This window comes from Bufo gargarizans, chromosome 1 (assembly GCF_014858855.1).
Source record: "Bufo gargarizans isolate SCDJY-AF-19 chromosome 1, ASM1485885v1, whole genome shotgun sequence".
Classification (NCBI taxonomy): Eukaryota; Metazoa; Chordata; class Amphibia; order Anura; family Bufonidae; genus Bufo; species Bufo gargarizans.
Window position 1 is genome coordinate 80,190,440 of NC_058080.1, and position 25,450 is coordinate 80,215,889.

At 44.6% G+C, this 25,450-nt stretch overlaps 1 protein-coding gene across 2 annotated transcripts in view; it reads left to right on the forward strand.

Annotated features, from left to right (window-relative positions):
• Nucleotides 1–25,450, forward strand: part of RBPJ (recombination signal binding protein for immunoglobulin kappa J region) — a 71,429-nt gene that overhangs the window by 40,689 nt on the left and 5,290 nt on the right. For both annotated transcript variants that reach the window (XM_044284595.1, XM_044284514.1), the window contains exons 3-9: nucleotides 6,931–7,026; nucleotides 15,679–15,844; nucleotides 17,849–18,023; nucleotides 21,947–22,084; nucleotides 22,248–22,360; nucleotides 22,748–22,888; nucleotides 24,021–24,176. In XM_044284595.1, coding sequence (XP_044140530.1) covers nucleotides 6,931–7,026; nucleotides 15,679–15,844; nucleotides 17,849–18,023; nucleotides 21,947–22,084; nucleotides 22,248–22,360; nucleotides 22,748–22,888; nucleotides 24,021–24,176 — 985 coding nt within the window. The remainder of the gene's footprint in view (nucleotides 1–6,930; nucleotides 7,027–15,678; nucleotides 15,845–17,848; nucleotides 18,024–21,946; nucleotides 22,085–22,247; nucleotides 22,361–22,747; nucleotides 22,889–24,020; nucleotides 24,177–25,450) is intronic.

The window sequence follows — 25,450 nt, forward strand, 5'->3', positions numbered from 1 at the left end:
AAACCTCATGTACTGTTTCCTATTTGCCTGATATACCTTGAAGCTTATAAACCTTGATAAGATCACAGGTGTTGATGCATGTGAAGGATAAGACTTTTTTTTCTTTTCACACGTTGCTCTATAGCCACCCATGTTTTTCTGCTCGATAATGTGTGGTTTGTAGTAAACCATGATGGCCAGACTTGCACTCTGCACAGTTGTGTGTCAGGCTCGCCGCCTAATGCTACAATGGCAGCTACCCTGAGGCCCATTTACACAGGCAGATCATCGGGTCACCTATCTGGAACAAATGCTCTTTCCCGATTGTCGGCTGACCTGATTGGCTATGCTGCACGTGGCCTTGTGTAAACAGGGATTTGCTGCTGTCAAGCAATCAAGCTGTTTGGAGACTGATATCCATCCCCATACAGCAGAGATTATTGCCATATGCATATGCAGCTATCGAGCGGCAGTGAGTACAGCGATACCACATGTGTGACACTTTTTTTTTGTAGCCTAGGTGCGCAAAGGGGCCCAAATTCCAATGAGTACCTTTTAGGAGGGCATTTTTAGACATTTGGATTCCAGACTTCTTCTCACGCTTTAGGGCCCCTAAAATGCCAGGGCAGTGTAAATACCCCACATGTGACCCCACTTTGGAAAGAAGACACCCCAAGGTATTCCGTGAGGGGCATGGCGAGTTCATAGAAAAAAAAATTTTGGCAGAATTTTTTTTATATATTTTTATTTTTTTTTCAGTCTCCCTTTCCGCTAACTTGGGACAAAAAGTTCAATCTTTCATGGACTCAATATGCCCCTCAGCGAATACCTTGGGGTGTCTTCTTTCCAAAATTGGGTCATTTGTGGGGTGTTTGTACTGACCTGGCATTTGAGGGTCTCCGCAATCAATACATGTATGGCCAGCATTAGGAGTTTCTGCTATTCTCCTTATATTGACCATACGGGTAATGAGATTATTATTTTTTTCGTTCAGCCTCTGGGCTGAAAGAAAAAATGAACGGCACAGATTTCTTTATTCGCATCGATCAATGTGGATGAAAAAATTTGCAAAAAAAAGGAGGGGAAAGGCGTCTGCCAGGACATAGGAGCTCCGCCCAACATCCAAACCCACTCAGCCCGTATGCCCTGGCAAACCTGATTTCTCCATTCACATCAATCGATGTGGATGAATAAATCATTGCCGGGATTTTTAAAAAATTATATATTTTTTTTATATATACAAAGTGTTTGCCAAAGCATATGAACACCGCCCCTCAGCTCATAAGCCTCAGCAAACGTATCTTTTTTTACTGCAGAGGAGAAATCTCGTCTTGCAGCGCCGTATACACCGACTTTTGTGTAATCTGACAGCAGCGCAATGCTTCTGTCAGAATGCACATCAGTGCTGCAGCTGGTTCATCGGTTGGTCCACCTAGAAGGTAAAAAAACCAACAAAAAAAAAACCCAGGCTGCAACGCAATAAATTTATTAACATTAAACTTTATATAACATTTGAACAGAACAATAACTTTTATAAACTTTATTGAACTTTTGGAACAGAACATTAACTTTTTTGCTTACCGGTGATTTATTATATTTTTTATTTATTTTTTTGCTTTTTTTTACCTTTTTATAGGACAAACCTCTCCTTCCCCATGGGACAATGTGCAAAGCGCAAATCGTCCAGAGATGTGGCGAAGTACATTATGCACTTTGTCCCAGGTGAAAGGAGACGTTTGCAGCAGCGTAAGTGAAAGGGCCCTAAGACCCCTGTGTGCCTGTCCTGTGTCACGCAATCCCTATACTAATAGTGTACCTGTGTGTGGTACTTCCGGAGACACTCCCCTAAGCATAGGGCAGGGTGGTCAGGGCAGTCACGACAGAAATAGCGGGTGTCACGCCTTATTCCACTCCTTCTACAGACACAAAATTTTTTTCGGGGTGGCGGTTGGTTTGAGCTACCAGCAACGACATTGGGGAAATGTCGCTCGTGTAGACGGCTCACTACACTGGTGGTTGGGGCCACGGAACCTCCTGGATATAGGAGGTTCTAGATGATCTCTTCCTGAAATCTGAGGAAGGATCTTGTTCTCCCAGCCTTACTGTAGAGAACAAAACTATTTTATACAGAGCTAATTGAATTAAATATACAGACACCTTCTTATACCAGCGTCTGGTGCGTCGGGAAACTAAATAAGGAACCAACATCTGGTCATTGAAGTCGACCCCTCCCATGTGGAGGTTATAGTCGTGGACTGAGAGGGGCTTTTCAATGACACGGGTTGCTCGTTCAATTTGTATTGTCGTGTCTGCGTGAATGGAGGAGAGCATGTAAACGTCACGCTTGTCTCTCCATTTCACCGCGAGCAGTTCTTCGTTACACAAAGCAGCCCTCTCCCCCCTTGCAAGACAGGTGGTAACGAGCCGTTGGGGGAAGCCCCGGTGACTAGGTTGCGCGGTGCCACAGCAGCCAATCTGTTCTAAAAACAAATGCCTGAAGAGGGCCACACTTGTGTAAAAATTGTCCACATAAAGGTGGTACCCCTTGCCAAATAAGGGTGACACCAAGTCCCAGACTGTCTTCCCACTGCTCCCCAGGTAGTCAGGGCAACCGACCGGCTCCAGGGTCTGATCTTTACCCTCAGACTCGAAATATGTGCGTATAGCCTGTGGCCCTTTCACAGAGCTTATACAATTTGACCCCATACCGGGCGCGCTTGCTTGGGATGTATTGTTTGACGCCAAGGCGCCCATTAAAATGTATAAGGGACTCGTCTATGCAGATGTTTTGCTCGGGTATACAAATCTGCAAATTTGGTGTTAAAGTGGACTATGGGGCCGAATTTTGTGGAGCCGGTCAAAAGCTGGGTAGCCTCTGGGACGGGAGGTGCTGTTGTCACTAAAGTGCAGGAAACGCAGGATGGTCTCAAATCGTGTCCTGGACAGAGAACATGGGTATGTGATTAATTGGGTTCTTGGACCAATATGACCGCAATTCATGCTTTTTTGTTAGGCCCATGTTGAGGAGAAGGCCCAGAAAAGTTTTAAATTCGGAAACTTGGACTGGTTTCCACCGGGCCCGGGTTGGCGGCTATAAATTGAGTGGCATACCGGTTTGTTTCTGCCACGACTAAGGTTTCTGCCACGACTAAGTCCAAGAGCTCCGCAGTCAAGAACAGCTAAGGCTACTTTCACACTAGCGTTCGATCGGATCCGTTCTGAACGGATCCGCTCATATTAATGCAGACGGTGGCTCCGTTCAGAACGGATCCGTCAGCCATTTTTTGCCAATATAATGCAAAGTGTGAAATTAGCCTGAGCGGATCCGTCCAGACTTTTACATTGAAAGTCAATGGGGGACGCATCCGTTTGAAGATTGAGCCATATTGTGGCATCTTCAAACTGATCCGTCCCCATTGACTTACATTGTAAGTCTGGACGTATCCGCACGCCTCCGCACGGCCAGGCGGACACCCGAACGCTGCAAGCAGCGTTCAGGTGTCCGCCTGCTGAGCGGAGCGGAGGCTGAACGCCGCCAGACTGATGCAGTCTGAGCGGATCCGCATCCATTCAGACTGCATCAGGGCTGGACGGAAGCGTTCGGGTCCGCTCGTGAGCCCCTTCAAACAGAGCTAACGAGCGGACAGCCGAACGCTAGTGTGAAACTAGCCTAAAAAAAAAAACCAGTGCCGATCCGATCTGAGCTGTCTCAACCCGAACTCCAGACTGGGCGGTGAAAGGGGGAACTACTGGTGCGGCTGAAGTTGGGGGCTGCCAATCAGGGTTTTCCAGCACCTCAGGGACTCTAGGGGCTCTACGGGCCTGTCTGTGCGGTGGCTGCGACGGGGAGACTAATGCACGTGCCACCGTACCAGCTTCAACTGCCCTTCTGGTGCTCGCCACTTCACCATGTTGTACGGCAGTGCTGGTACTAGGTCCAGGATGGGCTGCGCTGCTGGTGTATGCCTCACAACGTAATCAGACAGCGCCAGCCCCACTCTGCTGCCCTTGAAACGGATCCTGCGCAACCTGTGGTCTAGCAACACGTGGCCGGGTACGCCTGGTGGTATCGGGGACCTCAACCTCCTCGTCCGAACTTTGGGTCAGAGAGCCACTGCTTTCTACAGGTTCATATTCTGACCCGCTAGATTCGTCAGATGAGGGTTCCCATTCCTCATCCGACTGGGTCAGAAGCCTGTAGGCCTCTTCAGAAGAATACCCCTTATTTGACATTTGGTCAACTAAATTTAAGGGGTATTCCCTGAGACTACCCAAGAAAAAAAAGCAAGCCTGTCTTACAAAGGGGAGGCTAGCGAAGTACCGGAAGCCGCTGCGATTGATAAAAAAAAATATCAAAACTGTTTTTTTTTTTTTGTTTTTTTTATCGCCGCAGCGCTTGTAAAGTGATTGTGCAGTGATCAAAAAAAAATATATATTTTTTTGTCACTGGGGCGGGCGTGGGTGAACGCACGTGTGGGCAACCGATCAGGCCTGATCGGGCAAACACTGCGTTTTGGGTGGAGGGCGAGCTAAGGTGACACTAATACTATTATAGATCTGACTATGATCAGTTCTGATCACTTACAGATACTATAAAAGTACCAATGCTGATTAGCGATACGCGAATCAGTGACTGCGGTGCAGTGGCTGGACGCTAACTACCTAACAAAGGGGCCTAAACTATCCTAAAACCTAACCGTCAATACTAGTGAAAAAAAATGATCCCTTTTTTCCCTTTCACTAGTGATTGACAGGGGTGATCAAGGGGTTAATTGGGGTGATGGGGGGGTAATCTGGGGCTAAATGTGTGGTGTTTGGTGTACTCACTGTGATGTGTGCTGTGATTTATAATTATAAGGTGTTATATGGCTTCATATTTTTTTTTATATTTTTTTTTGAAGTCACCAACCTGCCAGTGATGATCATTGGCTGGCAGGCTGGTAACGAAATACTCCTGTAACGATGCCCGGCCCGCACTGCGCATGTGCGGGCCGGCTCTGCCCGAAATCTCGCATCTCACGAGAGGATGCATTGGCGCATCCAGGAGGAATAACAGGGCCGCCACCAGGATGCAATCCTGCGTGCGGCGGTCCTGAGGCGGTTAAAAAAAAAATGTCTTATCAGAAAATTAAAACAGATTGCAAAAATATAACCAATATATATTATTTCTGTGTTCAGAACTGGTCTCTTTTGTCGTGCACCTTGGTGTCTGAAACTTTGCCTCCTGCCAGATGTTGCTTTCATGTGACAGGTCTCACATTGACAATAATACCGAAAGTTTTTGTGGTGTCGATGCATAGGCTTTATCACATGCCTGTCAGACTTTCTGTAAGATGCACCAAGATCTTCCACCATGCCTACCTAACCAAAAATGAATGATGAACAATAACGTTTTTCTTCTTAGTCATTTCCGGGTGTTTTCTTGTCCGTGTAAGAACTGCGAGCCGCCCGTGACCATTTATTAACCCCAATCTATTATGCCGTTTACAAAACTAGTACGTGCCTCTGACAAAGCATCCTATGGCGTCTAACCTTCATTCACTTCCACTGCGCAAGCCAATTATTTTTTTGTAGCTTTGGTATTAATAGACCATTGGCCAATATCCTATAAAGCAGACCAACTTCCCAAAAACGTATATATCTAATATTTTGTTTGGTTGCTATGTGTATGTGGTTGCCATTTCCTATTGATTTTGTTTCGCAACTTCTGCCCGATTCAATAGGGCATGGTAGTGCAGAGGGGAACTAAGATATTTTTATTCTTCATGTACCATGGAGTCATATCCCTAAACGCGGGCTATAATTCAGCATCCCTATTAGCAGTGCTCGTGCTTCATCATTGTGCAGCCCGTGCCCACTCTAGTAAGTGAGCATCGCACAATGTAGTCTCTTTCCTAAATTGTGATGGAGCCCCCTCCTGAAACTTACAGGCTAGGATGATTCAACCCTAGAGTAAATGTCAGCTCTTAAATAGCTTAATATGTTCAATCCATGGAGTTCAGGGTTTTCTCTCACTATATTCAATTCCGATATTTACTCAGTTGGGATCTGGCCCTCCCCACCGATTTTCCAAAATGGAGCTACAGCTGATTATTTTTTTTTTTCTGAGAACACTCCTGTGCAGGAGAAATGTGTATTTTTGGTATTGTTGGAGGTAGAAAAGTTATGGCATGCCCTTTTCTACTCCATGAAGTGAGAGCATATCAAGGTTCTGATTGTGCAGGCGCTGCCACTGTGCCCTTGTAATCTCTGGTGGGAGCAAAAAAACAAAACATTGAATATTGCTACAAAAATTTTAATATTGCGTATTGCTACAAAAATTTAAATATCGCGTATTGCTACAAAAATTTAAATGGCTCACAGTGCACACACTTGTAGGTTTACACCTCCACACACATTTGGTATCCCCATAACCATCATAAGATGCCCTAAAAATGTATACAAGTATTGTATTGATAAAAATATGGTGCAATTGTGGGATTTTTGCTTGTCCTCCAAAACTTAATAGTTCGAGTGCCAGCATGTGTGCCCCAAAATGGTAGGTGTAGAGAGCACAAGATGAAAGGGTTTCCTGGTGCTCCTCTGCTCACAATTTACTTTCTCACAAGTAACCACTGTGAAGAAGAGCTGCTAGCCAGAGCAGTGGAGTCACTGTGTACTTTGTGGTGATCGATGTGAGAAGATGTGTATTTAGGTGAGAACTTTCTGAGCCACAAAGTTGAGCAGAAGAACACGAGCATGTGTCCTGGAGCCTTCAGCAACACAAGGTGGTGGTTGTAGAAACCACAGTGAAGATGTTCAGATTGCATCTCCTGAACGTGTGCCACTCACACAATGTGGTAACCACAGATCACTCTTTTTATCGTCCTGGTCAAACCTCTTGCAGAAAAACCCATCACCTGCAGCAACCTTGGACTTCTAAACGCTGACTGATTTGTTCTTGTGTTTCAGGGAAGCAATGCGGAACTATTTAAAAGAGCGAGGCGATCAGACCGTTCTCATACTCCATGCAAAAGTTGCACAGAAGTCTTATGGCAATGAGAAGAGGTTAGTATTGTTCCGTGTTTTTATCCAGGTTCTCAAAGCATCTAGAAAACCAAAAAGGACATGTGTGATTTGAGAGATGAACATCCTGGTAGTAGTGTTTTCTCTCTTGCAAATCAGTGACACCTCCCATATACTGTAAGGGAGCGAGTTGAATTGAGTCAACCCCTATTCACATGGCTACTTCTCAGCTGTATATGCCATAGTGGCGAGGCACTTCAAAGAGCAGCACCAAAGGAGTCCCTGTAGCCATGTTCTACATTTACACTGGGCGACATGGAGTTCTTCTTGCGTGTCCTTCAGCAGTTTTAGGTGCCAGATCCACAGCGATCAGCTGATCACCGCCAGGTCCTACGATATACTACATGTCTAAGATTTCCATTGTGCTAAAAGCTGCTGCGGTGATAATGAGGGTGCAGGTGTTCCGCTCTTGGGGTGTTGGTCTCCCTCTCGTGGGGGTGGTAATGGGGGTAGAGGTTCTCCCTCTCTCTCGTGGGGGTGGTAATGGGGGTAGAGGTCTAACTCTGACCCATATGGCTGATCTTGCCGTCGTATTAGGAGACTATCTCTAATATGACCTCTGTATTCAGCTATATATTATTATACAGATGTAATACTGCTCATTTAATCTTCATGTAGTGGGGGAATGTTACTAAATGCTGGTGTAATTTGTGGCAAATAACATTTGTGTCAATTTATCGAGTCATTCAACAAGAGATCATGGATTCATAGGAAAGGATTTGGACTACCATGAAGGGGGCATGTTTTAGTATGCAAATACACACACCAAACATGTACCAAAATTTTGACCTATGATTCTGGCATAAAGTAAAACAACTAATAGGTGGTGTAAACTTAGACAATAAAGAGGGTCAGACAGGATAGGCAGTAGAGCCTACCTGAACACTGCTCCAAAAGTAAGAATAGATAATTGTAAGGGGGCAGTAACTAAATAAAACATCACTTTTAATCAAATGGGAGATAAAAAAAAAAAAAAAGTGGCTCTGGCTGGAACTCTGGTCCTACGCTGGATGCCCTATTAAGGCCCTAGACAACGATGGAAGGACCATGTACCCAATGGGTGATACAAGTTATGGTTGACAAAATTGATTGAGGTTGTTGGAAAAGCTATCCCAATCAAACCCAATCAAGTTAAATACAAAAATAATATACTTAAGTGTCCCGACACGTTTCCTCAACATAAGCCCCAAGATTCTTCAGGGGACATGGGGCATAATGATAGCCCCAGCTGGCCTTTGGCTCAACAGCTAGGGGGTAAGCTGTTTGGCTACAGTCAGTGTGTAGCTGAGCCTAAAACATAATAGAAAGAGACCAGGAAAACCGCATAGGAATAATGACCATTAAAGCACCACCATCCATCCATAAAACAGGACGATGGGGGGGAAATGGTGACTTACTGCTTAGTGGCTGCGGTCAGCGTATGGCTGTAGACCCAGATGCAAGGGAGAACCAGAGTGGTGGTGTCCACCTGGGTAAGAGGACTGGCAGCTTATGGAGCCAAGCGGCCCCATTATAAATGCAAAGGGACCAGGTGAGGCGCATACCTGACAATCAACGTCACCTGACCAGTCGTCCGCTGATCACGTCAGTCGATGCGCCTCATCCTAGCGGTCACGTGACCGCACATGGAACACAGCCCCAATGTATCTCATGAGGCCTAGGTGGAACGCAAGACGGCAAAGACTTCCGCATCACGTGACCGGACAAAAGCCGCTGACGTCACATACAGCGGCATCATGCTAGCGGTCACGTGATCGGAAAAGAACCGGCTGCGCTCGCGCATGAATGCGCTGGCAGACAGGTAGTATCCCTAGAGCCCGGTAAGAGCTACATGGGTAAATCAATAACCTGTCTGACCACAGCGTCAGAGATGCCATGCAACACAACTCCTTATGTTTGCATGGCACCATGCAAGGGCGCCCCCTACTGGTCAACTGGTAAAGAAATTACCACAGGGAGGGCTTAAACCTGGTATCAATTTTAACAAATAGGGGAGGGGGAAAGGAGGAGGAAAAACTTCTCACAGGCCATAAACCACCATACTCCAAACAGCCGCCTCCATATGTGCTGAGGGATGCAGATATATATATATATATATATATATATATATATATATATATATATATATATATATATATAATATATATGTCCCTCTAAGCAGACCAAGATAAAGGGAAGTATTGATTGGCAGGATAAAGGATCACAGGGCTGGCAAGAACAATGATTATCACAAGAAGCAACCGAAATTCAATTGCTCGTTGAGGCCATAGGGGGTAATCGTATTTAAAGTGAAGGTCCACCAGCATTCTTTTTGAAGAATTTAGACTAGAAAGTGTAAAAATACACTAATTAATCATCCAGCATCAAGCACTATGTTAAACCTGGCTCGGTTTAAAGAGGACCTTTCACCGCTCCTGACATGCCTGATTTAGTAGCTACATGCATTCCCCATGTGATACCAATTCTGGATCATCTATTCTTATGGCTTGTGTTGTCCCATTCTATTATTATTTCTACTAAAAGTTATGAATGAATTGCTAGCAGACTACAGTAAGGGTACAGAGGGTGGTAACCAGTTTGGGGGGGTTGTACCTGCACAGACTCGCTCTATCCAATTAGTGCTGCCATTTTCAGTCTGTGCAGGTACACCCCCCTTAACTGGTTACCTCCCCTAACTGGTTACCTCCCCTCTGTACCCTTACTGCAGACTGCTAGCAATTCATTCATAACTTCTAGTAGAAATAATAAAGGAATGGCACAATATAGTCATAAGAATAGATGCTCCAGAATTATTAGATGGGGAATGCATGAAGCTATTTAACCAGACATGTCTGGAGCGGTGACAGGTTCTTTTTGACTGTGTTTACACGGTCTAAAAATTTCATTATGATATTATAAAATCTGCCCCAGTGTAAAGAAGCTTTGTAGATCTGCTGCATAACTGTACAGCTGTAGTGGTAGAAGATTCATGTACATGGCCCCTCCCTATTCATTCTCCGCTTGGAACTGGCAGCCACCTAATCAGGTGGGACAGGGCATCTCCTTCATAAACGGACCTCCTGTAGGGGCTCTCCACTCCTGGCCCCCTAGGACCCCCTGTAGGGGCTCTCCACTCCTGGCCCCCTAGGACCCCCTGTAGGGGCTCTCCACTCCTGGCCCCCTAGGACCCCCTGTAGGGGCTCTCCACTCCTGGCCCCCTAGGACCCCCTGTAGGGGCTCTCCACTCCTGGCCCCCTAGGACCGTCTTTGAATCGTGAACGGTAGGGATCTCTGCACCCCAACCCCCTGTGATGAAAACTTTTGACATGTGATGACTGGTTCTCTTTAACGATTTGTATGCCTCACAATTTATGGGCATGTCGGGATGTTCCTTCTGTAGCTCCTCAGGCCTTCTGGATTGATGTGATCCCTAGGTGCTCTTTGTGGGCTTTGACCCAAAATCATTGCTCAACCCAGCCTGTTAATTAAAGGGAATGAAGGTTATTCGGGTTCTGAAATGGTTAATACGGCCCTGCTCTGTGTCTGAGCAGGGTATTTCTTACTAGCGTCACCACTAGGGACTCCAGACATTGCCGGCTGTAAATTCCTTGCCTCTGTCTCATTGAATTCTGGTTTTGTGAGCACAGAGGAGCCGGGAGGCCTCATCTTGTGTTTTGTGTCTGAATTGTAAAACCAGACGGGCGCAATACTGCCGGACTTAACCATTGCATGTGAGAATAGCTGTCGGCAGTGTAGCTGCCCATGGCTTTTTCTGTAGTTGTCACCCGGCTGATTTTGGGCAGCAGGAAAAAATGCAGCGGCCGTATGTTACCTGCATCTGAATGAGGCCGTCACTGCGTTTTTGTGCGCGTCGCCAGAACTCAACATGTGGACGTGGCTTTATTCCCTGTCTGACAAGACACTTTCAGAATAAGTGCTGCGACACATGGAGGGAATTTTTTCGAGGTTTTTATTCGTTTTGGTATTTAACCACTAAAATTGCTATTTTTGAAGTCCTAAAATAAGAAAGCAGGATTGAAACCTGTTTATATATCTGCAGAGCCGATCCCTTCTTTTAAAGAAGCACTCTTAAGATTTTTTTTATTTATTTTGCCTGTATAGTGCAGGTTAGCCTATTAAAGAATAAGATAGAAGCTATGATGTATGCTTGTGTATTCTTGTTTTATTTGAGGTGTAATTTGTGGGTTATCAACCATCTTGATTCCTTTTCCCCACAGGTATGGTTTTCCTAACTAATCCTACATTTCCCATTGTGCCTTGCTTTGCAGACACAGAGGAGGGAGTGAGTCCTATTACTCTGCAGTGCTCGGAGGGCAGCCATGACAGACCAGTGACACAGCTGCTATCCCCTCACACTGCATGGTCTTTATGTTCTCCTATGTGATGCAGCTTCGGCCTCTGTCCTGTCATCTCTCCCTCCCGTGTCAGCTTTTACATGCAGGGAGACCAGAGTGAAGCCTACACTGGAGAGTCGGCACACACAGATGGTACAGACAGGCAGTGTGAGTCAGCTGGTTTATATAGCTGCAGCTAATCACCTTTATACATTTGCCTACTATATATCGGCACCCCTAGTACTTTAGATGGGGGAGACGTTATATCTTCACCAGAATACAGGGATATACAGAGGAACATCGAGGGGGAGGTGGTGCTTTAGAGTCAGAGCCCAGAGGGATTTGATTGGTGATGTCATCCTATAGTTCACAGGAAGTCAGCCACAGGGGGGGATAGACAGAGTTCCTGTTTACACATTAGAGCAAGGAGTCAGACCTGAGGACATATGGCCAGGTTCTTATAATGAAAAGGTTCAAAATGTAGAACCTGGGTGGGACCCGCACCTATCAGACAACGGGGGCATATCCTAGCGATATGCCCCCCATTGTCTGATGGGCCAAACAGGGATTCGGTCATGACATTTGAGGCCTATAACCTAAACATATGGCCAGGTCCCTACTAATAACCTGAATCAGAAACTGTCCTTATTAAATGTGCCTGTGGCTCTATTAGCACATAAAACAGTTTTTTTTATAACCTGTCATTCACCTACCTAAGATGCCCAAGGGGACGTCTCTTCATACAGCGTGCCCGGCTGCAGCCATCTCCGTCTGGTGCCCAGCGCCGCCTTCCCACAAGAAATCGCGCCCTCCCTTTCTATAGAGCCGCCTTCCTCACTTCAGCACCGCCTCCGAAATCGCCCGCTCCCTCAGCCAGATCCCGTGCACCTGTGAGAGGATGGCTGCAATAGGGCGGTCAAGGCAGGTTTGAGCAAAGTGCGCCGGGCGGTGCATACACACTTTGCTCAACGAGGCCGCTGCCAGAAGGCGGCTCTATAGAAAGGGAGGGCGTCGATTTCTAGTGGGAAGGCGGCGCTGGGCACCAGACAGAGATGGCTGCAGCCGGGCCCCCTGTATGAAGCGACGTCCCCTTGGGCACCTTAGGTAGGTGAATGACAGGTTATGTGCTAATAGAGCCACAGGCAGATTTAATAAGGACAGTTTCGGATTCAGGTTAGGCTACTTTCACACTAGCGTTCGATTGGATCCGTTCTGAACGGATCCGCTCATATTAATGCAGACGGTGGCTCCGTTCAGAACGGATCCGTCTGCATTATAACTTAGAAAAATTTTCTAAGTGTGAAAGTAGCCTGAGCTGATCCGTTCAGACTTTACATTGAAAGTCAATGGGGGACGGATCCGCTTGAAGATTGAGCCATATGGTGTCATCTTCAAGCGGATCCGTCCCCATTGACTTACATTGTAAGTCGGAACGGATCCGCTCGCCTCCGCACGGCCAGGCGGACACCCGAACGCTGCTTGCAGCGTTCAGGTGTCTGCTCACTGAGCGGAGCGGAGGCTGAGCGCTGGCAGGCGGATGCATTCTCAGTGGATCCGCCTCCACTGAGAATGCATTAGGGCCAGACGGCTGCGTTCAGGGCCGCTTGTGAACCCCTTCAAACGGAGCTCACGAGCGGACACCTGAACGCAGGTGTGAAAGTAGCCTTATTAGTAGGGACCTGGCCATATGTTTAGGTTATAGGCCTCAAATGTCATGACAGAATCCCTTTAAGTAAGTACATTTATTCTCCTTGAAATAACACCAGAGCATCTTTTCTTTGAAGTGTGCATTGACTTTCCTCGGTTATTCCTCCTTGAAATGTATGAACAAGACAGTTTGTTAATAGGACATGTCCCCGAGCACTCTTCACAGCACTGATTTGCTTTCTCCATACCTTGTCAGCATATTTAAGGTGACCTGGTGGATCTACATTTGGACTATCGACCAGGGCAATATCTGCATGGGGGTTTCTGTGCTGTGTGTATGCGTGTTTTTTTTTTTTAAATATAATCTATACAGCAGTAAAAAAACTTACAGCTGTATAAGTTGGCATATTTTCAGACTGTTCCTGGTTTCCACCCTAGAGGCTGAAATTAGTTTGTCTGTAGATCCATGAGCACTACAAGATAAAACTTTAAGACCTTTGACTCCATATCAGTTGTTATATTTTGACCTTGACCGTTTAGTTGTTTTCACCTCCTAATAAAACCTAAAAAAAACAAAAAAAAAACAACTTTTATTTAGGATCTGGTCTTGTTTCCAGTATTTTTCTGAAGCATTTCACAGCAGTAACCCTCCCAGGCGGTCATGTGTGCAAGTGCGCCACCTAGTGGCTATAGGAAAGCGCTACCCACTGATGTGAAATTCTGGTGAACTTTTTCTGACTCTTTAGCCAAGTGTTGCAGGGCCACAGGGACTTGTGTAATTACCCACAGTGAGTGCGGTATGTAATTGTGCTGAGCTCATGCTGAACTGGACTGATGCCTGTTTCTTTATTACGCATGTATAGATATAGGTGGTGCAATTCTACAGGGGTATTTTCATCTCGCGGTTTATTTTTCTGTTCCAAAAAATCCAGAATCTGCGTCAGAAACGCACATGGAGTTAGCCACCATGTCTACGGCAAGAACTATCATGTCCCTTTTTTGTTTTTTGTTTTGTTTCTGCGACAGGGATTTCACTGCGGCACAGATTTCCATTCAGAAATAATGGGGCAGATTTCCTAATCTGATAGTTTAAGATTAGACAGAACATCACGGCAGCTCAGGCCGGGTGATGCATCTGGTGCAGGGATAGGCGCACCACCTATTGTTTGGCTTACTTTGAGATACAATTTTACGGCAGAATTGTGGTGCTTATTAGGCCCTGCCCCCTTACCATGCAGTTGTGCCCTTTTCTAGTAAGTCGCACCCTTTCTTGACAGCATTCACACAACCATAGGTATTTTGAGGTCCGAAAAAAACAGATCCCCTAAATACAGATGACTTGTTGCATACATTTTATTTTTTTATTTTTTTGCAGATCCATTGACTTTAGTGTATTTTGCTGCCAAGAAAAGCTTATGTTCTATACTTTGTGGAACAGATATGGAAAGCGCACAGAAGACATCCGTATGTCTGTTCCGCTAAGGATAGAACATGTTCTGTACTTGGCTGCAAAATGCTGTTCACGGATCCATAGAAGTCCATGGGTCAGCAAAAAAACGGATTTCACATGAACGTCATCTGTACTTTGCAGATCTGCGTTTTGCGGACCTCCAAATGCATACGTTTGTGTGACTGTACATTAAAACTGTGCTATGGGTGTAATTTACGCCAGAATCTAGGAGCATACGCATTAGTAAATGTGGCCTATGAGGTGGGTTTGCCCACTGATGTAGTCCCCACAAAGCATCCCACCCCACTTTCCAAGACTCAGCAATTCTGTCCAGTCACGGATATTCCTGCCTCTGCGTCACTGCTTGCCTAAGGGCTCTTTCACACTTGCGTTGTCCGGATCCGGCGTGTACTCCATTTGCCGGACATACACGCCGGATCCGGAAAAACGCAAGTGAACTGAAAGCATTTGAAGACGGATCAGTCTTTAAAATGCGTTCAGTGTTACTATGGCAGCCAGGACGCTATTAAAGTCCTGGTTGCCATAGTAGGAGCGGGGGAGCGGTATACTTACAGTCCGCGCGGCTCCCGGGGTGCTCCAGAATGACGTCAGAGCGCCCCATGCGCATGGATGACGTGCCATGCGATCACGTCATCCATGCGCGTGGGGCGCCCTGATGTCACTCTGGAGCGCCCGGGGAGCCGCACAGATGGTAAGTATACTGCTCCCCCGCTCCCCACTACACTTTACCATGGCTGCCAGGACTTTAGTGTCTTGGCAGCCATGGTAACCATTCAGAAAAAGCTAAACGTCAGATCCGGCAATGTGCCGAAACGACGTTTAGCTTAAGGCCGGATCCGGATTAATGCCTTTCAATGGGCATTAATTCCGGATCCGGCCTTGCGGGAAGTGATCAGGATTTTTGGCCGGAGCAAAAAGCGCAGCATGCTGCGGTATTTTCTCCGGCCAAAAAACGTTCCGTTCCGGAACTGAAGACATCCTGATGCATCCTGAACGGATTTCACTCCATTCAGAATGCATTAGGATAAAACTGATCAGGATTCTTCCGGCATAGAGCCCCGACGACGGAACTCTATGCCGGAAGAAAAGAACGCAGGTGTGAAAGAGCCCTAAGTTTAGACTTGGATCTGATGCGGACTGCCTTTCTGATTATTTATTAACTCTACTTTTAACCCCTTGCAGGTTCTTTTGCCCTCCCCCTTGTGTCTATCTCATGGGTAGCGGATGGAAGAAAAAGAAAGAACAGATGGAGCGAGATGGCTGCTCTGAGCAAGAGTCCCAGCCTTGTGCCTTCATTGGCATCGGGAACAGTGAGCAAGAGATGCAGCAGCTGAACCTGGAAGGAAAGGTAAGTAGTCATAGATGAGAAGACTTTTCGCTCACTTCTTGAGTAGCTGTCAGATTCCGTGAGTCTTTTGGCAAAGTTGTTTAAATTTAACAGGACCTGCAGCTCTCTTGACCAGACTGTCTGCATTGTACTGTTCCTCTGTAGTTCCTCCTGTAAGGGTATCAATGTATGGACAACTGGTTGTTACCATTCCCTTTATCAATATGTTATGCACCTTAAAGGGGTCTTCCGAGAGTCTTTTACTGATCACCTATCTTCTGTCATCAGTATCTGATCAATGGGGGCTCTGACACTTGGGACCGCTGCTGATCAGCAGTGTCTCTCGCAGTAGCGCCACGGCCTTCTCTGCTCACCAAGCACAGTGCCGTACATTGTATATTGGGTGTGTTAGGTATTCACTTCACTGGGGCTGAGCTGCGCCTAAGCCATGTGACCGATCAACTGAAAGGTGTTCTCCGGGATTTAAGAAAATGAAAAGACTTAAATGTTACTTTAGTATAAATATATTCCCAGATACCTTTTCATTAGTTTTAATGGTTCATTTTGACTGGGGAGCAATCATTAGGAGAAATAAAATGGCCGCTGTTCTAATAACACAGCAGGACAAGTTACTTTACAACACTGAGCTACCTTATCTTCCTCTCTGCTTGTCAGGGATTATGATCCTGAATACAGTTTAATATGATCTTCAGCTGAATCTCTGTAGGAATGGAGTTCATGAGGAGACATGAAGTACAGAGGACAGACTGAGACAAGTGCTGCTGCTCATTATCTACACCCCCACTAACCTCTGTACTTCATGTATCCTCATGAACTCCATTCCTACAGAGATTCAGCTGAATATCATATTAAACTGTATTCAGGATCATAATCCCTGACAAGCGAAGTTGAGACAGCTCTTTGACTTGTCCTCCTGTTTAATCAGGACAGGTTTTGTGTACTAGTAGGATGGTGGGCATTTTTATTTTTCCTAATGATTGCTCCCCTGACAAAACAAGCCATTATAACTAATAAAAGGTATTTGGTAATATATTTATAATGAAGTAATATTTAAGTATTTTCACTTTCTTAATTTCCAGAGAAACCCGTTAATGTCACATGACCCTGGAGACGCTGGTGCCTTCTCAAACAGCTGATCGGCAGGCGTCCCGTGTATCAGACCCCACCTGAGGATAGGTCCTCAGTAAAAAAAATTATCCGAAAATCCCTTTTAAAAATCAGACAGAAGGTCAATGTTTGGACGGTGTCAGACTGTGTAGGGGAACAACCTTTTAAAGAGTCTTTCTGATTCTTTATTGATGGACTGTCCTAAGGATAGGCCATCAGTATCTGATTGGCAGGGGTCCTACACCCTGCACTTCTGCCAATCAGCTCTGTGTAGTGGACAGAGCTGCTTACCCATTGAGGTGAATAGAGACCACTACTGCTGAACAGCTGATCAGCGGAGTGTCAGACGCCTGACAATCAGATGTGGACAGGTCATCAATAGAAGGGGACCGTGAAAACCTTTCCTACAAGGTTAATAGTAATTCCCAGTTGAGAGTATTCATACAGAGAAATGGTGCACTGCAGAGTTATGGGAAAAGATGCTGCAGGATTATTTCATGGGGAGGACTAGCATTTACTAAGACGGACATGTCAATAGTGGGATCGGTCCTCTCTTGCTGGCAGCTTTACCCTCTTACATATGATATAGGGTCCCCGTAATGAATACGAGCGCACACTATGATATAGAAGCTGAAAGTAACCACAAGCCAACCCTTTCTCGTTGCTGTAGCATGCAGCCCTTTTCTCTAGGGCCAGACACAATGGAGAACTTTAAATGCAGACCGTGCGCTCTTATAATGCTGTGTGAGTCAGTTCTGTGAAAGATTGTTTAGAAGGTCCCCTGCTATATCACACATGAAGTGTTGGACTGGAGATCCTTCTACACCAGAGGCATCTGCTTTATGTAAGATGTTACGTATTTTATGTTTTATTAAATGTGCTAATTTCTCCCCCCAGAACTATTGCACTGCCAAAACCCTGTACATATCTGACTCTGACAAGAGAAAGCACTTCATGTTATCGGTGAAAATGTTCTACGGGAATAGTGACGACATTGGTGTGTTCCTCAGCAAACGTATCAAGGTCATCTCGAAGCCATCGAAAAAGAAGCAGTCACTGAAGAATGCAGACTGTAAGTATCTCCACCATCAGTCTGGATCATTGTAAATTGTGTCCCCCGAGTTGGTTCCGGGACGACCATTGTATGTTGTAACCATTGTAACTCAAGTCCTGAACTCTATGGAAAACCAGCAATTGGCTCCAAAGCCCAAAAATGTCATCCTAAAATGAAAAAAAAAAAAAGTTTTTAAGAAAAATTAGATGACCCCTGACATATAAAACAAGTCCTTCTGTATAACAGTCAGGAATATCTGCTGGAAGATGTAAATCACTTTCTATGGTGAGGACAGGAACTTCTTCAGGGTCTTGCATAGTACATTGATGTACCAGAAAAATAACATGCAGCAGCTCATCCTGGTACAGACAGGGCAGTACAGAACATGTAGTACCACACTGTGCCGTAAAGAGGAGCTGCTGGACCGCCACTAAAGATATGGCCATGGTGATCCTGAGGGACCACTCTATTTCCTCCGCTTGTCTGATACATTCTCTCCACTCAGAACCCAGAGCTCCTCCTCCGTACAGTATTAGAACGAAGTTTTATGCGAATCGACTTTGGATGTTTCATCCGAAGTCTATTCGCTCATCCCTAGTGTTCACCCTTATTCTTAAGAGTTTTCCAGGTAAATTAAAACAAATAGCCAGTACTCGCCTGTTAAATCTCCTGCTGCCCATTACCACCGCTTCTGTGGTCCCTGACAGTTTTTGTATACTTTACTGCAGACATGCCTGTCTACCCACGTGACCACCTCAGCCAATCGCAGTACCCTGCACCACTGAACCCTGAGATTTGTTGCAGTGGTCACGTGGTTTGACAGGCATGTCTTTGCTGCTGTATTGCACACAGAAACTGATGGGCAGCGCTGGAGCTACGGGGGATGTAACTGGGTCGTATTGGTCATAGTGTTGCTTTTGTCATTTCTTGCCTCCAAAAGTTTTAGCAGTGAACACAAACCCCCTTAAGGGCTCATTTACACAGCGGTTTTGGTCTCTAGATTTCATTGCAAAGAATCCTACAAAATATGTTGTCAACGTAAATCGGCGCTTCCTTTTAAAAGGATTTGGATGATTTCCATGCAGATTTTCAGACCAAGTCAAGAAGGGACATGTCTGTGTGGAACCACTATTAACTGTGGAGGGTGTCTGCATGTTGGTTTTCCCCACTGAATGGACCCTAAAGGGGTTGTCTGCTTTTTACTATTGATGACCTATCCTTAGGATAGATCACCAATATCAGATCGGTGGGTGTCTGGCACCCCCACCGATTAGCTGGTTGAAGACGACTCTGTAGTATTCACTTGAACAGACCAAGCCATCCCCTAGAAGTGAATAGGGACGCCATGCTTGTAATTAAACCGCTCACCACTGCAGTGAGCAGGTAAACAGAGCACTGCCTTCTCTTCAAACAGCTGATCGGTGGGCGGTGCCAGGTGTCGGACCCCGCTGATCTGATATTGATGACCTATCCTGAAGATAGGTCATCAATAGTAAAAACTGGACAACCCCTTTAAAGGGAATGTGTCATCAGTAAAATACCTATTGTTTAAATCAAGTTTTTATCTTGGACATTTTTTTATATATTTTTTTTATATTTTTATTTTTTCATTGCACTATACTAATATTTTATAAAAATCCCCAAATCTTGCATTTTTCGCACTGGCCACTAAGCCTAAAAGACTTCTCGTTCTTTGAGAGCATCCACATAGACAGTAGACTGGATGGGGCTTCTATGGGGGAGTTTTGTAGACCAGGTCCGATCAGGAGGGAGCAGATAAGCTCTGATATCACCTATTGTGAATGGTGGATCCTGTGTTACCTATACATAGGACTGTCACTGTATTAATGATAATGTGATGACTGCTGAAAAGTGACCTGTACAGAACAGGAAGTTTTAAAAGATTTTATTACTAGTGGTCAGTGGGAAAACAACACGATTTTAGTATTTTTTTTTTTATATATTTTTTTTACATAGTGACATGGAAAATAAAAAAAAAGTTTTATCAAAAAACGTGATTTAAACAATAGGTCATTTTCTGATGACACATTCCCTTTATTCCCTTTAAGGTGCGGGCGGACCCGCGGCATGCAAGATGCAGAAATATGAGGGTCAGCCTTGGATTTCTACCGCTGTGTGATCATACCCTAATGGAAGTTGTGATATTGTCATGTAAATGCTTACAATACATTAAATTAAAAGCCTGTGGACATCACGGTGGCTCAGTCGTCAGTAATGTTTCTTACAACTAGCCCTCTATCATGTCAGCTGGGACTGTGGTTTGGTTTTGTGCCCTGTTAATTCCATGGGAACCTATGGGGTCATTTATCAAACTGGTGTAAAGTAGAACTGGCTGAGTTGCCCATAGCAACCAATCAACCAAGATTTCATTTTTCACAGCTCTTTAGGAAAATGAAAGGTGAAATCTCATTGGTTGCTATGGGCAATTAAGCCTGTACTAATTTGCACCCGTTTGATAAATGACCCCACTAGACTTTGGGTGTATGTATTAACCACCTAGAAGTCACATTAACATTGGAAAAACCCTCCCCAAAAAGTCTTATAAAAATAAATAAAAATTCTTTTTATTTTTTGTGTCTGCAGTAAGTCTTGACACAACTCAGGGGACATAATTTAATTTTTAACCCCTTAGTGACATAATTAATTTTAGCCTTAAGGACCAAAAATAGTAGTTTTCCGCCTTTGTATTCCAGCAGTCATGACTTTAAAAAAAATTTCTTCTAAATTTATTTTTTTAATTTGTGAGATGAGTTGTAAGCTTTCTAGGAAGCATTTCGGGGTGTGTGTATATATAGTGTATTAAATAACTTATTAATTTATTTTTAGGGGGAAAGAAAAAATGCATGCAATTTTGACATTTTGTGGAATTTATTTACGGTGTTCACTGTGTGGTAAAAATAACATAACTTTATGTGGGTCAGTATCTTCACCCGCTCCTCCTCCAGACTGACAGGGAGTGCTGCTTTAGCTGCTCATATCTCTGATTTGGTAGCAGCTAGAGATATGGGCTTTCAAACAATACCAGAACGATTTTTGGTACTTGGGAAGGTATCAGAAATCGGGAAGCAGTGAATACAGGTGAAAGTAAAAGCAGGTTTTACTAGCCATTTTTGCCGACTTGATTTCTAACAGTGATATCTCCTTATCTTGGGCTAATGTTGTCATTTTGGTGTTGTATAAAGGCCTGGAATACCAGCTTTAAAACAAGACCACGTCTCTAGCTGATACCAATCATGAGATATGAGCAGCTAAAGCAGCCCCCTTCCACTTCTGCCCAAGCTCAGCTCCGGCAGAACAAGTAAGTACTTTTCCAACAGCCGGAAGCGGAGTTCGGGCAAAACAGTTAGGTGGTTAATGTGATCAGTAAGCCAGATTTTCGCAAAAAAAGTCTCTCATTATAAAGGTATTATGTGCTAACTGACTGAGGTTAAAGTCTAAGGCCTCTTTCACACGAGCGAGTTTTCCATGCAGGTGCAATGCGTGATGTGAACGCATTGCACCCGCACTGAATCCTGACCCTTTCTTTTCAATGGGTCTGTGTATTTTTTTCACACATCAGTTCAGCGTTGCGTGAAAAACGCAGCATGTTCTATATTCTGCGTTTTTCACGCAGCCCTTCCCCTATAGAAGTGAATGGGGCTTCAGTAAAATCGCATGGCAACCGGAAGCAGGTGCGATGCGTTTTTTTACTGATGGTTGCTAAGAGATGTTGTTTGTAAGCCTTCAGTTTTTTTATCACGCGTATGAAAAATGCATCAAAACTCATTCGCAGACAAAACTGATAGAACTTGCTTGCAAAATGGTGCGAGTTTCACTGAATGCATCCGGAGCCAATCCATCACGCTCGTGTGAAAGAGCCCTAATAGTCTGCAGTATTTAATCGGCTGTGCTGTAATTTCTGGGACCTTTCTCTCTTGCAGTATGTATTGCATCAGGGACAAAAGTGGCACTGTTCAACCGCCTGCGATCACAGACAGTCAGTACAAGATATTTGCACGTCGAAGGTGGAAATTTCCACGCCAGTTCGCAACAGTGGGGAGCGTTCTACATCCATCTTTGTAAGTGCAGCCTTGTGTTTTGGTCCTAGCTTCACCTGACATAACAGGTGCTAGTAATGCCTGACGTATGATTGACTTGTAAGGACAGTGGGTCACTGATGACCCCGGCTATTTACATAACCATCTCCTGGGGCTGTAAGATATTTGTATGTGGTTTCTCTAGTGGACGATGAAGAATCTGAAGGAGAGGAATTCACAGTGCGCGATGGTTACATACATTATGGCCAGACAGTAAAACTTGTATGTTCGGTTACTGGCATGGCACTCCCTAGGCTGGTAAGTAGTCATTTATTTCCTGTCAACACATTCATGGACACCACCTTAATAGCCAAGAAAACAAAATTAATTCTGTATGTAAATTATCTGGTGCTCCAAGGGTTTTCCAAATAACCATCAAATGCTCCGAGGGTGTGGTAGACATGTCTATAACCCCTATCCCTTGATTGACATTGCACAGCCTTATAGGATGTAATTTCCATCCTGTTTGAGAACGGTGCCTGACACGTGCACTGTATGCTCGCTGCGGTTTGGACATGTTCCTAGGTGTCCTGCTCTACATTAGGAGTAGCTTGGTAGCCATAAATGTGCTTACAGACTCCCTTTAACACATTTCATCTGGCGTTTGTTAGAATACCATTGTCACACGTGTGTCGTATTTTGCAGATTATCCGGAAGGTGGATAAACAGACGGCCTTGTTAGATGCAGATGATCCTGTTTCTCAGCTCCACAAATGTGCATTCTACCTGAAGGACACAGAGAGAATGTACCTATGCCTTTCTCAGGAACGAATAATCCAGTTTCAAGTGAGTGTTTTCCTTATAGCTTCTCCTGTAATAGCTTCTGTTCTTTCTTTGGTAACCGCCCTCCTTACAACTTTGGTAAATATTCTGATAACCGTACTACACAAGTTAGGAATGCTAAGGCCTAGGTCACACTTCAGTGTTTTGGTCAATAATTTCCTTCCGTGGTTGTGAGCCAAAAACAGGAGTAAGTTATTAACACAGAGCAGATGCAAATCTTTCCTTTAGACCTTCCATTCCTTCTGTGATTCACATCCCCATCTATCCCCTGGTTGAACTTGATGGACTTAGGTCTTTTTTTTTTTTTTTTTTCCAACCGTATTAACCATGTAACCTTATCTCTGTGTAGCTCCACTTCTGGTTTTGGCTCAGTCACTGATGGAAAAGACTAACCAAATGTCTGACATGTGAACTGGGCCATAAAATGGAAATTAAAATCGATCACAGTTTTTTCGAAGTCTCCTGCTGATCTCTTCCATCTTTGGTCGGTGGATGGCAGGGGGAATGCTGCTGCTCCTTCAGGTTGTCTTATAGCCACATACAGGACAGTGAAGAGGAGGAGTGGGGACATGGCTGGGCTCTTGGGAAACATAGAGAAGATTTCCTTATATACTTCTCAGTTTAAGTTCTGAGGAAAAAAAATTTGACAAAATTGGGGAGATGAAGGGAAGAAGTTTTCTCTAGTGTTCCTTTTAAAAATAAAAAACTGATAATGACAAGAAAACTTCAGTGTGGTTGCCATTAATTTCACAGGGATAAATAGCAGCATCTGTGTTGGGAGACCCCAGTTTGTGCACTTTTTATTCAGCTGGCACTTTCAGAGCAATAAACTGGGCTGATATTTTAATTTCACGCTATAATTTAAAAGATACAAACTACCACTGACTGGGACAATATAACAAATATTTAATAAATAAAATGCATCCACAAGAAAAAGCCTTACCCCTCAGTAAAAATCATGTCCGTAGGTGGAGCTGTAATATACCGACTGAAAATATACCACCACGATATGCCTCCATGGACCCAAGGGTCTTGCTGATGCCACGTGTTCTCATCACTTACCTTCGACTCTGCGGCTGTCTAACGTTTTGTGCATCTGACTGAAGTTTTTATTTTATTTTTTTCTCACCATAAGGCCACTCCATGCCCCAAAGAGCCAAACAAAGAGATGATAAATGACGGTGCTTCGTGGACAATTATTAGCACGGATAAGGCAGAATACACGTTCTATGAAGGCATGGGGCCAGTACACGCACCTGTGACCCCTGTGCCTGTCGTAGAAAGTCTTCAGGTAAGGATGCTTTGGGGAATGGGTTTCAAGTATCTCTAATACTCTGATGTTTAATGCTCAGTTTCAGAATATTGAACAGAAAAATACTCCAACATGCAAGAGTAACAATGGCACTCAAATGGTCTTTATTTTCATCCAATGCAATGGCAGCAGGGGTGCAGAGTGGCACCACAGGCGGCGACGGCCGTTTCGCGTCAACACGTTTCCTCAGGCCTTCTATTGAACAGAAATGCTCTTCAGGGTCCGCGTCCTCGGCTGTATAATGAAGCCTTTATAGGGGTTTTCCAGGCTTTTAATATTGATGACCTATCCTCAGTATCGGAGTATCAGCTGTAGGAAGAGAAGGCGCGTGCTGTCTCCTGTCTGTCTTCCTGCTCATCGCATCTATATCTACAGCAAGCAGGAAGAGACTGGAGATGGCACACTTCATACACCGGCTTGGCGGGGGAGCTGGGTGTCGGAGTGACAAAAAATGGCGCCATAAGTGTCAGTATAGCTAACAGATTAAGGCTGTCCTACAGCTGCTCCTGTGTGAGAAGCTGGAGAACACACATGGCAGCTCCATATCAGGGTGCCAGAATTTTGGCCAGGTCCCCTCAGGATTTGTCACTAGAGGTTTTGTTTGGAAAAGGTTAACCTGCTTAGACCCTCAGTCTCATTCCTAGCACCAAATCTTTGGCATCCATACTACGCTGTATTAAGCTGGATTCACACATGCTGTTTTGGGTGCAGTCTTAATTTTTTTTTTTTTTAAGAAAATAAAATAAAAAAATATTTTTTTGGAGCCCAAAGCAGAACATGGATCCAAATTGAAGGGCATGTATGCAGGAGTTTTGCCTAAAAAAAAACTGAATTAAAAGTGTTCGTGATTGCAGTCTCACTGTGCATAGGAATCCTAGATATACATTTTTTTGGGGTTAGAAATTAAATGGTTATTCCCATCTGGACATTTATGGTATATCCACAGGAGCCAAGAGTGTGATTTTCGGAACATCCGTAGAAAAATAAATAAATGGACAGAACACCTATGTGTTCAGAGGCCATGAAACAGGACCCCATTCTTGAAGGACACTTGTGGCATAGCCTGTGCGTATGCCATGCTTTTCCAGATGGGGATACCATAAAGAAACCTATATTCCTTGCAACTTTTTTTATTTTCTTTATTTTTTCCCCTTTAACCTGTGGATCTGCTGCTCTTTCTGGACATGTATAAATTAGTTGACGTCCCTTAATTAATTGACACAATCTGATCCAGTCATCAGAACAACGTGTCA